Raw genomic sequence first — 14,555 nt, forward strand, 5'->3', positions numbered from 1 at the left:
ACTGTATGGCATAGGGCTACCAAATTTGGTATGTAGTGACATCTAATAGTTCTCTTACAAATTTGTTCAAATTAAGTCCCTGGGGTCAAATTTGACCCTGCCCCGGGGGTCACAAAAATGAACATATTATCATATAAAGCCTGTTTTGTGCAAACTTTGAAAATCATCTTGTCCATAACCGTAGGGCCTAGGGCTACCAAATTCGGTATGTAGTGACATCTAATAGTTCTCTACCAAATTTGTTTAAATTATGCACCTGGGGTCAAATTTGACCCTGCCCCTGGGGTCACAAAAATGTACATATGCTTATATAAAGCCTATTTTTTTTGCAAACTTGAAAAATATTCTTGTCCATAATCGTATGGCCTAGGGCTACCAAATTTGGTATGTAGTGACAGCGAATAGTTCTCTTCTTAGTTTGTTCAAATTATGCCCCTGGGGTCAAATTTGACCCTGCCCCGGGGGTCACAAAAATGAACATACGCTTAAATAAGGCCTAATTTGTGCAAACTTTAAAAATATTCTTGTACATAACCATATGGCATAGGGCTACCAAATTTGGTATGTAGTGACATCTAATAGTCCTTTACCAAATTTTTCAATTAAGCCCCTGGGATCAAATTTGACCTTCCCCAGGGGTCACAAAAATGAACCTATGCTTATATTGGGCCTATTATGTGCAAACTTTAAAAATCTTCTTGTCCATAACCATTGGGCCTATTTCTACCAAATTTGATATGTATTAAAATCTTAAAGTTTTTTACCAAGTTTTTTCAAATTATGCCCCTGGGGTCAAATTTGACCCTGCCCTGGGGGTCACAAAATTGAACATATGCTTAAATAAGGCCTATTTTGTGCAAACTTTAAAAATCTTCTTGTTCATAATTATAGAGCCTAGGGCTACTAAATTTGGTATGTAGTGACATCTAATTGTCCTCTACCAAATTTGTTCAAATTATTCCCCTGGGCTCAAATTTGACCCTGCCCCAGGGGTAACAAAACTGAACATATGCTTATATAAAGCCTCTTTTGTGCAAACTTTAAAAATCTTCCTGTCCATAACCATTGGGCCTAGGGCTACCAAATTTGGTATGTAGTGACATCTTATAGTTCTCTACCAAGTTTGTTCAAATTATGCCCCTGGGGCCAAATTGATATATAAAAATGCTCATCCTTCCAACTTTTAAGCACCCAGTGGGACAAGGGATAGAAAGAGAAAGTCACATGCTTGAGTACATTTCAACCCATGTGCATTGCACGCTTTTTTTCGCATAAAAAACAGTGGAGCGATACAGGGCCATCATGGCCCTCTTGTTTTTAGTAAGGCATCCTCTTTTTAGACAATTTTCATTGACAATGTCATATAAACTAAACACATTTAGCCCAGCTGTTTCCATATGAATAAAGCAACACAAATTATGTTGACAGTAGATTAAATTTCTGTTTTAAATTTGCATCACTTCTGTAGCCACATGTGTTTGAATGCATTTATTTTTCTTTTTACAAGCATTATTAAAATTATTTAACATTTGTTTAATCTTTAGAACATATGTAAGCCTTTCTTTCTTTGTCAAACTTAATTATCAGAAATAGGGCCTAAGTTTCATTTAAATGACCTTTTAATTAAAAAAATAAACACTTATATTTCAAAAAAATATTTACAATTGTTATCAACAAGGGGATTAGGTGAAATACTATTAAGTTTTTTTTTTCAAATGTGGGGCTCACACTCAGCCCCATTCCTATTCTCAAAAAGCATATATTTTTTAGGTATTGGTTGTATATCTGAATATGCCTATGTTATCAATACAAGATGCGATGTCTTTGAAAAGTCTATTTTGTACTTAGCAGAAATTTATTCAAATGCTTTTTGCTCACATGTCTTATGCATGCTAACTAGATGAAGCATGACTTTTGTAATATAGAATTGAAATTAATAGTGTAAAAAGTGTAAGCTACTATAATTTAAAAACTAAAAAACTAAAAACACATTTATGAATTTAAAGAAAGTCACATATTTGTCATTAACACCAACATATACAGCAATTTTATGCCTAGAAAAAAGGGTTGAAATATACCTGTCGTATTGTTAATTAACAATATTTGATATGTTTGTCATACCTTGTTGTCAGCAAAAGGTTTTGATCGGACCTTGATGTTGTCAACAACATATTTGTGATGTTCACAACAAATACTCAACAAGTTCAGATGGAGAAATAGTTGTCATAATAAGGCAATAACTTATTCCAGTTGTAAAGGCCATCTTTTTTAGCTGTAAGACCAGTTTGCAGAAGTTGTGTCACAGCATAGAAGATAAGTTAATATTAATCAGCCACTTGTTTGATGGTTATGTTGAAATCGGGCTTAAAATGAGAATCAAGTTGGCATGTTTTAAGCCTCAACAAATGTCACACACATTTTGTTTGTTTATACGTGGGGATATATTTGTGGTTGGGAAAGATATTATAACCCATTGGCCTTGTGGTTGTTTCTGGGGAAAAAAACACCTTTTTATTCTCCCCGAAATAAAATTTCGGCGGAGCATATAGTTGCCAGTTTGTCCTTACTTCCATACTTCCATACTTCCTTACTTCCGTCACACTTTTATTACCGTTTCTCATAGCGCCTTCAATACTTTACCAGTCTTTTTCATATTTGGCATGTAGGAACCTTGCATGGACCTCTACCTTTTGATGAGGTTTGAGGTCACTGGAGTCAAGGTCAAGGTCACCGAGGCTAATAATAGATTTTTCCGTCACACTTATGTTACAGTTTCTAATAGCACTTTCAATTCTTTACCAATCTCTTTAGTATTTGGCATGTACGTACCTTACATGGCGGACCTCTACCTTTTGATGAGGTTTGAGGTCACTGGGGTCAAGGTCACCGAGGCTAATATTAGATTTTTCCGTCACACTTTTGTTACAGTTTCTCATAGCACCCTCAATACTTTACCGATTCTTTCATTTTTGGCATGTACGTACCTTGCATGGACTTCTACCTTTTGATGAGCTTTAAGGTCACTTGGGTCAAGGTCATCCAGGCTAATAATAGATTTTTCCGGCACACTTTTGTTACAGTTTCTCATAGCACCTTCAATACTTTACCGATCTCTTTCATATTTGGCATGTATGTACCTTGCATGGACCTCTACTCTTCGATGAGGTTTGAGGTCACTGGGATCAAGGTCACCGAGGCTAATAAAAGATTTTTCCGTCACACTTTTGTTACCGTTTCTCATAGCACACTCAATACTTTACCAATCTCTTTCATATTTGGCATGTAGGTACCTTGCATGGACCTCTACATTTTGATGAGGTTTGAGGTCACTGGGGTCAAGGTCACCGAGGCTAATAATAGATTTTCTGTCATGCTTTTGTTACTTCACCGATCTCTTTCATATTTTTCATGTAGGTACCTTGCATGGACCTATACCTTTTGATGAGGTTTGAGGTCACTGGGCTCAAGGTCACCGAGGCTAATAATAGATTTTCCGTCACGGTTTTCTTACAGTTTCTCAAAGGGCCTTCAATACTTTACCGATCTCTTACATATTTGCCATGTAGGTACCTTGCATGGTCCTCTACCTTTTGATGAGGTTTGAGGTCACTGGGCTCAAGGTCACCAAGGCTATAAATATATTTTCTGTCAGGCTTTTGTAACAGTTTCTCATAGCACCTTCAATACTTTACAGATCTCTTAAATATTTGGCATGTAGGTACCTTGCATGGACCTCTCACTGTCTTGTGATGAGGTCTGAGGTCACTGGGGTCAAGGTCACCGAGGCTAATAATAGATTTTTTTAGGTGGTTATTAACACATAGATTTACAAAGCGCATCTTTGGGGAGCATCCATCAGTTTCACTGATATTCTAGTTGTGACTACGCTTCTGAATGCTTTTACTGTTGGAAATGAACCTCAGCTTATTTAACAATCAACAAAGAAGGGCACACATTAACATTTTTAATTTTCAGACACACTTCCTGCCTTTTGTCAAGGTAGGTTTTTATGCCCCCAAAAGAGGGCATATATTGATCGCAATATCTGTCTGTCTGTCTGTCCGTTACACTTTTTTGAAAAATGCTCACAACTTCTATGTCGCTTCAGATGTAACCTTCATATTTGGTATGCAGGGCTATAGATAACTTTTGGGGTATATTGGGTAATTCGACTCCTGTTTTTGACAACAATTGGGTTTTTGTAAATTCAATAGATTTTTAGCAAAAATTTTATCCCCCTACTTTTGAGCTTAATTGGGGTTTTCACCCCAGGGTTTTTAACCTAATTGGGTAATTAAGGGAATGACATATATAATATAATAAAAATCTACTTAGGTTACTATATTATTTATACAAATGGAATTCAAAAAGGTACCTGTACATAACAACAAACACTGAATTTCTGCTCAAAGTTCATTCATTTTTGCGTTGAATAAGACCGAGTTAGTGAAAATCGCTGCACAATTGAATTGGTTGTCCACTTTCTACACTTTGAACAATCCATCATATTGTTGGTCTCAAACCAAAAAGGTTTTTACTGCAGAGCTTTTCTCTCATTTATATTGATGTCTTTTCATTAACTTAAGATATACATAAAATGAAAAATTATAAGTGCTTCTTGATCAATATTGTTTTTTATTCTCTCCAATTGGATGAAATACAGATACACTTTAAAAAACATTATGTTTCACATCCAATAGTTTTTATATCCATAGAAAGTTTCCCCAGGATTTTGGTCAGGCACAGTGGCAAGACAGCCAGGAAGCAGGTTGGTGCGGAATCAGGCGGGCCCTCTTAGACGTTTGATTCTTTTAATATTTTGTACATGTTAAAATCTGCACATTTTTGGAGCATTGAAACACAACATGTGTTATTATTATTTATGTATTTTTATTTATTTTTAGCTCACCTGAGCACAACGTGCTCATGGTGAGCTATTGTGATCGCCTTTTGTCCGTCGCGTGTTGTGCGTCGTCAACATTTACCTTGTTAATACTCTAGAGGCCACATTTATTGTCCAATCTTTATGAAACTTACTCAGAACATGTGTCCCAAAAATATCTTGAACGAGTTCGAAAATGGTTCCAGTTGATTGAAAAACATGGCCGCCAGGGGGCGTGGCAGTTTTCCTTAAATGGCTATAGTAAAACCTTGTTAACACTCTAGAAGTCACATTTATTATCCGATCTTCATGAAACTTTGTCAGAACATGTGTCCCAATAATATCTTGGACGAGTTCGAAAATGGTTCCGATTGGTTGAAAAACATGGCCGCCAGGGGGCGTGGCAGTTTTCCTTATATGGCTTTAGTAAAACCTTGTTAACACTCTAGAAGTCACATTTTTAGTCCAATCTTCATGAAACTTGGTCAAAACATGTGTCCCAATAATATCTTGGATAAGTTCGAAAATGGTTCCAGTTGAATGAAAAACATGGCCGCCATGGGGCGGGGCAGTTTTCCTTATATGGCTTTACTGTATAATAAAACCTTGTTAACACTCTAGAAGTCACATTTGTGGTCCAATGCTCATGAAACTTGGTCAGAATATTTGAACTAATAATATCTGGGCTAAGTTCAAAAATGGTTGAGATCAGTTAAAAAACATGGCCGCAAGGGGGCGTGGCATTTTTCCTTAAATGGCTATTTTCTACAAAACCTTGTTAACACTCTAGAAGTCACATTTATTACCCAATCTATATGAAACTTGATCAGAACATTTGTTCTAACAATAGCTTGAGTGAGTTTGAAAATGGTTATGGTTTGTTGAAAAACATGGTCGCCAGGGGGGGGGGCAGTTGTCCTTATATGGCTTTAGTGAAAACTTGTTGACACTATATTAGCCACATTTTCATGACAGATTGGCCAATCTTCATGAAACTTGGTCAGAACATTTGTCCCAATGAAATTTTGCCAGAGATTGAAGCTGGGTCATATGAGCTAAAAAACAAGGTCACAAGGTCAAATAAAAAAAAACATGTTAAAAGTCACTTTTTTGGTCCAAAATAATCTTCATGAATCAGCCTGCATTTTTTTCAGAATAGTATAGTTCCTTTGGCTTTCAGGTGAGCGCCTTAGGGCCTGATGGCCCTCTTGTTTCTGAATTCCTTTTATTTTTATTTAAGTCATATAATAATATTAAATAACAAGCAAAATAACAGTAGAAATTAGAACGCAAAAATGATTGAGAAAACAACAACAATTAAGTTACATAGTATACCAAACTTATGCCGTTATACAACTTTAACTTAAAAAAACTGTTCTTTGTTACTTTTCATTTTGCCAGGCACCCACCATTCTTTAAAAGGAAGTCCAATTTGTGAATGTCTGGTCCTTCTATGCTAACAATCAACAGAGCATTGAGGACAGCAGAATTCATACCAGCACGATTTTAAGTTTGTACCCATTTCATTGTGCTGAAGCCCCTCTCGAAGTTTGAAAAAAACTTAATATGTAAATTAATCTGAAATTACAGTCAATCTTGTATTAAGAGACCACAAAAGGGAGTTACAAAAAGTGGTCTCTTAATTCAATGGTAAAAAAAAAAAATACAATTCTTGAAAAAAAAGTACAATCATTGTCGGTATCAAATTCGTAGACCAATTTTGTGACACAACTATCATGTTTAACATTTAAATTATAAAAAACAATCCAGATATTAGCGTAGTTTAACATATCATTACCTTGCAATTTTATAACTAGTAATAATTCAACAAAATACTGTTGCTGTTTTTTATGATAAATATGTTCTAAGAAAATTTCGAAAAACACAAACCTTTGCCTTTTTTTCGGAAATGTACAGGAAGTTGGTATACAGAAGCTACTCTGCCTTTTGCTGAATGCCGAGACAAATGTATTCATTGTTTCAAAGCTTATGCTGAGTAATTAGGATTGCAAATAATTATTTACAAACATAAATGGTCATTCTTCATTAAAAAATCACGATCTATGCCAAATATCTATTTTAAAGATATTTCTTGTTAATAGTTGGGTCAAAATCTAATTCCTAGCTATAGCGACGTATTATAAACATAATGACTTTGAGGTAAAAGGGGGAGATGCAAGGGGTAAAGTTTTGAACCAGATCATTTGTTTTGATCTGATGACCTGACTTGATTGTCATTTGTTTTGATGTGATGACCTGATTTGATTGTCATTTGTTTTGATGTGATGACCTGATTTGATTGTCATGGGTTTTTCCCTTTATTTGCATCCAGCATTTTGTATACTATCTTTGGTGTGAAGACTTATATATTTGATACTATAATACCCTTGTAACAATTTCTCATTTATGGAATATTTGCACTCAAATAACAGACATGATGCTTTGTTATTATTTACAGAAATTAACTTTTTACTTTTGACCATTTTTAGCTCACCTGAGCACAGTGTGATAACTTTTGTGATCATTTTCGTCCACTGGCGACCTCAAATTTGGTTAAGTAAGGTAAAAGACTAGGTCACTACATAAACTAAAAAAAATGCTTGTAAACACCTAAGAAGTCACATTTATAGTCCAATCTTCTTGGTCAGAACATTTAATTATTCTTATGATATCAGGGCTGATTTCTAAAATGGTTAAGGTTCCTTGAAAAACATGGCTGTCAGAGGGCACTGCAGTGTTCCTTATATGGATATAATATAACCTTGTTAACAATCTAGAAGTCATATTTGTAGACCAATCTTAATGTAACTTGATCAGAACATTTTGTTCTTAAGATATCTGGGCTTAGCTAGATGTAGCATTTATAGTCCAAACTTCATGAACTTTGGTCAGAACATTTGTTTTGATATCTCAGAAGATTTAGAAAATGTTACAGATTTGTTGAAAAACATGGACGCAGGGGTGTTGGGAAGTTTTCCTTATATGCCAGTAGTGAAACATTTTTAACACTTTTGAAGTCATATTTCAAGTCTTTATCTATATTAAACTTGGTCAGAAGATTTTTTCCAATGATATTAAATTGACCAACTGTTAAAAACAAATTCTGATCCATTTAAAAACAGGCCACCAATTTGCAGATCAGTTTTCCTTATATCATTATTGTAAAACCTTTTTAAAACTTTAGAAATCACACATTTATTTTTAATCTTCATGAAAGTACATAAAAGATTTATTCTCATTAGGTCTTTGCTACTTCTAAAATAGTTCTGGTTTGTTGAAAGACATGGCAGCCGGGAGGAGGGGGGGGTAATTTTAGTGAAACCGTGTTTACGCTCAATTGGCCAGATTTATTTGCCTATCTTAAAGCAACTATCAGAACCTTTGTCCCAATGAAATATTGGCTGAGATTGAAACTGATTCATATTAGCTCAAAAACAAGGTCACTAGGTCAAATAAAAAATTCAACATTCATAGAATAGTTTAGTTCCTTTGGGTCTTGGGTGAGCGCTTTCGGCCCTTTTGCCCTCTTGTTTGGAAATAGTTTGTGAATTTTGCATCGTACATGTATCTAAATTGTAATTCACGTGTTGATTGGGCGTTATATTGAAATTAAGATAGAAGCTGATGAGCACACTTCGGGTGATGTGTTGTTTAACCACTGCCTGGTTCAACAATACCATTAAATTTTTAAAGAGTAATAGAAATTCTACAATTCAATTTACTGTATACTTTAGGATTTAGGAAAATGGCAGATATTTGTATTGAAGAAACGCTTAAACACATTTATACTCATTATTGGGCAGATTTGTTTTTTGTAAGTGGATTGTGATCAGATGGCATATAAAACTGATATGAAATATTTATTTGACAGGAGGTCAAATGTCCAGACAATTTCTTATAGAATGTCCGACTTAGGCCATAAAAACTATGGCACGTATGTACATGTATCTAGTATAAAGTCTAACATAAAATGTGCATCAATTGACTTGCTAGTAAATTGTTAAATACCTCTTTGTTCTGTAAAAGTCTGTGATAAAATATAGTCCTCCCTAATGCGTATGATAAATTGCAAAAAATATCGGGAAAGTGTATGTTAATTAGTGTATTTAATTTAAAAATCATTGATTGTAAACATAGCTTTTTATTTTCTGCCTTAATGAAAGAGAGAAAAAAACAAGAAAAAAAAACAAAAACATTAATACTGTTAAGGGTAATTAGTGAAAATAACTAGCATCAGAATTTGTTATAATTAAATTTTAATAAAAAAAAACAACAACACACACACACTTAATCATATTCTTATGGATAATGGTAAAAAATAAATGACAGCATCAGAATGTGTTTTGTCTCCTTTGTTTTCATTTAAAATGTTCTATTGTGCTTCCACGGATTGGGAGACATTCAGTATTTCCCTTTCTATCAGTCATACATCAATACGTCGGTATGTATTTCCCAAAGCTTGTGGTTTGAACTCCTATTAAACTACTGGGCAGGTCTTGCTTAAACTTTAACAGTTGAATGCCCGCAATAATATATGTTGATGATCGCAAAGAAATGAATTTGTGCTGTTAGGATGTTTGGCAGAATTATTGCCGTTTATTTTTATTGTAGCTCAGTTAAATATTTGGTTGTGTAGATGATTGTAAATATTCAATTTGGACGAGTTATTGAACAATATTGAGTTATTAGGATCGTTCACTCCTGCTGCCCAACACCTTCCCTCCTTTCTGTCCCCTCCTCCGTAGATCAGCTTTTGGTAATTCTATGTTTGTTTGATACAATTATGCAAACAAATGATTTTCAGAGAGTTACTGGAGGTGAGCCACTATGATGACAAGCTCTCCTATAAAGTACATGGATTTGTAACCAACGCAAACTACAACATGAAGAAGGGAACCTTTTTGCTGTTTATTAACCGTAAGTATCTCCTTAAATAACTATTTTGTGGACACATAAATTCATGGATTTTTTATTTTGGAATACAAAAACTTATTAAATCGCATTGGTCATCTTCTGATGTGTTGGAAATACTTGTGCTTGATTGGTGATTGTCAGCTCCGGTACTGCCTACCTATTCCCTGCTGGCTACAAGTAAGTATACTGTACCTGAATTTTATCTCTGCCCAAAATCCTAGTCGTAAAACGCGGTTCCCATTACCGTAATTAAGGAACAAACTTCTATTTAAAAAAAAACATGCTTTTTTGTGTATGAGTTTCGATAATATAGTGGCCATGCATTTAACAGAAAATTGACAATAATATCAATATTATTAATTAAAAAAAAAAAGCCGACAATGACCGATTTTGCATTAAAATTCCTGGGTACGTTTAAGCAAATTGACCGTAGCTGGGGTACATGTAAGTATACTTAAGTGTTCCCGGGGTACATGTTAGTATTACCCGAGTTGACAATGACCAGTCGGGCAATATTTGTATGCTCAGTATGCGTACACAATAAATTATGCCACTTATTTGACAGATGTTTGATGAACAAGTAGGCATATCACTATCCATCAATAGTCACTTTGGGTGTTAATTAGAACTATGCATATCATAATCAATTAATAGTCATTTTCTGTGTTAATTAGATCCCATTCACAGCATGTATAAATCGTGTTTTATCTACCTATTTGACATTCTCCATTCATAACGTGTCAATTTGCTGCCTTCTTTTCCTGTCATTGTAATAACTCATAAAAAGGAATAGATGTTGACCCAAATAAGTGACATTAGGCTAAACTTTTTAGCTCTTTGTTTGCAGTTTTCACAGTTTTTTCAAATTCTGTTGATGTTTTGGTATTTCTCTGAATAAAAGCCTTTCAATATTAAAATGTTCATGTTTATTTTTGAATGTCAAAGTTTGTTTACATATTCTAGTTATTTTACAACAGTTGGTTATCCTTCTCATGCTTCCTGCACAAACAAAGGCAATCACAGCTGTTTACCCAATACATTGAACAACTCTTCTAATTATTATTGGTCACTTGATAAAATGAAAATATGAATAACATTAAAGCAAAATCAAAGCAACTACCAATACATATTTATGGAAGCAAAAATTATTTCCAATTCTTGTGGTAATTTTGATAGAAAATAATCATATGTCCAGCAAGTTTTGTATAAAGACAATCCCTTAGAACTCAAAAATCACAAAATACGCAAAATCAAAGGATGTCACGTTCACAGATTTTTCTAAACGTTTAAACAAAATTAAATAAACGAAACATAACCGTTTAAACGATATCTCTTTGTCTGTTTCAAAAGAATCAATACCATCGCATTTCCAAACTGAAAATAGTAATTATTTCCGGAAGTAATATTCAGTGCATAACTGCATATCCCATTCGCGCAATGATAGCATATTAAAACCATAAAATATTATAAAATAGACCATCTGTATCACCACATGTGTATTCTTCATTCTATAAAAACAATTTAAAGAATGTCGAAAATAATGTTAAATTGATGAAAAATAATGTTTCCGAAAACAACTCCCTGAAAGAAATGCACGCATTTTTCACAGGAAATACAATGTGCATATCGTTTGACCGCAGAACATGAAAAACCTGCAGTTAATTAGCAAAAATGTAATGAATATATAATTTGGTTAAAATATTGCTTTTCAACATGCTACTGCAGTGTTTTACTTTGCTAATCAATCACTAAAAATGTTTCGAGATGGCGGCATATGCACTGTTTCGTTGCCATTTTGCCAAGTCGGAAAATAGCAAAGATTTTTTGTTAGTTTCCGTTCTTGTCTGTGCCATCCGCTAGCCAATCAGAAATAAATTACTGCTGAATTTGGTATTCCAGATTTAAAGCAAGTACCCTGATTTAGCAGTTCGTCATCAATATACTTCGTACGGCTATTTTCGGCTACGTTATTTGCACCCTGATATTTGATATATTGATATTGACTGTCGTTTAAACGTTTTCTGTTTTGGTAAACGTTTTTGAGCAAAACATGTAACATGACCGGTTAAACGTGACACCCTTAATCAGGTCCTCAGATATCTGCAATTGTATTCTTGCGTCGATTTCTTATGCAAAATGACTTGTAATACTATTCTACCCACACCGATCAGAAGTTTGATTGGTTTCAATTAGAATATTAAAATTTTCAATTGGGTCAAGTGGGGTCAAAAGCTAGGTAACCAAGCTGCATCTAAGAAAAATCTTGTTTTCATTGTATCCACCCTCATTCTATTCTTAGTGGTCACATTGATGATAAAATCTGTGTGTATATCTTGACAATCTTTAAGCAAAGATCAAATCTGGGTCATGAGGATCCTAAAAAAACCGTCACCAGGTCATATCTCAGAAAAATCCAGTATTAATGAGTAGAGGCAACAGTTTTGATTGGATCTTGATGAAACATGGTGAGAATGTACATCTTGAAACTATCTAGGATATGTCATCATGTGCATACAATTGTAGAAAACCAAAGAAAAACATTGTTACCACTCAAAAAGCAACATTTATACTTAATCTACGTGAAAATTGGTCATATTCTTTATCTTGACAATATCTAGACCAAGATTGGATCTGGGTCACCTACATCCAAAGACTTGGCCATCAGGTTTAAACATGGCGAAAGAGTCTCACAATTTACAGGCCAGACTGGCCTACGAGGAAAAAAATTTTAGAGGCCAGTAGAGCTGTAACGATTCACCCATCACTCGATTTGATTTCGATACCAAATGGTCTGATTCGATTATTATGCCCCCCCTTCGAAGAAGAGGGGGTATATTGCTTTGCTCATGTCGGTCGGTCGGTTGGTAGGTCGGTCGGTACGTCCGTCCACCAGATGGTTGTCAGACAATTACTCAAGAACGCTTGGGCCTAGGATCATAAAACTTCATAGGTACATTGATCATGACTCGCAGATGACCCCTATTGAATTTGAGGTCACTAGGTCAAAGGTCAAGGTCACGGTGACCCAAAATAAAAAAATGGTTTCCGGATGATAACTCAAGAACGCATACGCCTAGGATCATGAAACTTCATGGGTAGATTGATCATGACTCGCAGATGACCCCTATTGAATTTGAGGTCACTAGGTCAAAGGTCAAGGTCACGGTGATTCGAAATAGTAAAATGGTTTCCGGACGATAACTCAAGAACGCATACGCCTAGGATCATGAAACTTCATGTGTAGATTAATCATGACTCGCAGATGATCCGTATTGATTTTCAGGTCACTAGGTCAAAGGTCAAGGTCATGGTGACCCGAAATAGTAAAATGGTTTCCGGATGATAACTCAAGAACGCATACGCCTAGGATCATGAAACTTTATAGGTACATTGATCATGACTCGCAGATGACCCCTATTGATTTTCAGGTCACTAGGTCAAAGGTCAAGGTCACGATGACCCGAAATAGTAAAATGGTTTCCGGATGATAACTCAAGAACACTTATGCCTAGGATCATGAAACTTCATAGATACATTGATCATGACTCGCAGATGACCCCTATTGATTTTCAGGTCACTAGGTCGAAGGTCACGGTGACCCAAGCAGTAAAATGGTTTCCGGATGATAACTCAAAAACGCTTATGCCTAGGATCATGAAACTTCATAGATACATTGATCATGACTCTCAGATAACCCCTATTGATTTTCAGGTCACAAGGTCAAGGTCACGATGACCCGAAATAGTAAAATGGTTTCCAGATGATAACTCAAGAACGCTTATGCCTAGGATCATGAAACTTTATAGGTACATTGATCATGACTCGAAGATGACCCCTATTGATTTTCAGGTCACTAGGTCAAAGGTCAAGGTCACAGTGACCTGAAATAGTAAAATGGTTTCTGGATGATAACTCAAGAACGCTTATGCCTAGGTTCATGAAACTTCCTAGATATATTGATAATGACTCGCAGATGACCCCTATTGATTATCAGGTCACTAGGTCAAAGGTCAAGGTCACAGTGCCAAAAAACGTATTCACACAATTGCTGTCAAGATCCGTTGACTCAACTTAGAAAAATGGTTTCTGGATGATAACTCAAGAATGCCTATGCCTAGGATCATGAAACTTCATAGGTACATTGATCTTGACTCGCAGAGGAAATAATGATGAAACTTGACCAGGATTTTTGTCTGGACAATATCTAGGTCAAGTTTGAATTTGGTAAAGATTGAATGAACCGACTCCTCTCAGGTGAGCAAACTAGGGCCCTCTTGTTTGACATTCAGCATGTAGTGTTTTTCCCTGGAGGGAAAAGGGGCATGGCGCAATACTTTCAAATAGGGCAATTTGACGCGCAGTTTTGGTAAAAAAGGCGAATAATGTTAAGTCGAAAACTGGTTTTGGGAGAAACATGTAATCGCATCAGAGGCAGTGGTGGAAAAACATTAAAAAAAAAAAAAAGAAGCACATTTTATCATAATTGATGTATTTAACTTACTTTGATTTATATTAATATATGAACCTTGCAATGTCCATTTTTGTTCCATGCTGTTTCAATAAACTGTGCTGCACGACAAACATAATAAAGCAATATATGCATATGAATCTGATTATACACAGATCCACTATAAATATAGCATATAAATGAAAACATGTTTGTCTTATCCCATTTTCCTATTATTATCTTGTCATATGTTTTAATTTTGTGAGTAAACTGAATGCTAACAATTTGCAAACACTCGATAGTTTCCGTGAA

At 35.1% G+C, this 14,555-nt stretch overlaps 1 protein-coding gene across 1 annotated transcript in view; it reads left to right on the forward strand.

Annotated features, from left to right (window-relative positions):
- LOC127856468 (DNA mismatch repair protein Mlh1-like) overlaps positions 1-14,555 on the forward strand; it is a 118,240-nt gene that overhangs the window by 42,340 nt on the left and 61,345 nt on the right. The window contains exon 9 of the mRNA XM_052392685.1: positions 9,687-9,799. Coding sequence (XP_052248645.1) covers positions 9,687-9,799 — 113 coding nt within the window. The remainder of the gene's footprint in view (positions 1-9,686; positions 9,800-14,555) is intronic.

Source organism: Dreissena polymorpha, chromosome 13 (genome assembly GCF_020536995.1).
Source record: "Dreissena polymorpha isolate Duluth1 chromosome 13, UMN_Dpol_1.0, whole genome shotgun sequence".
Taxonomy (NCBI): Eukaryota; Metazoa; Mollusca; class Bivalvia; order Myida; family Dreissenidae; genus Dreissena; species Dreissena polymorpha.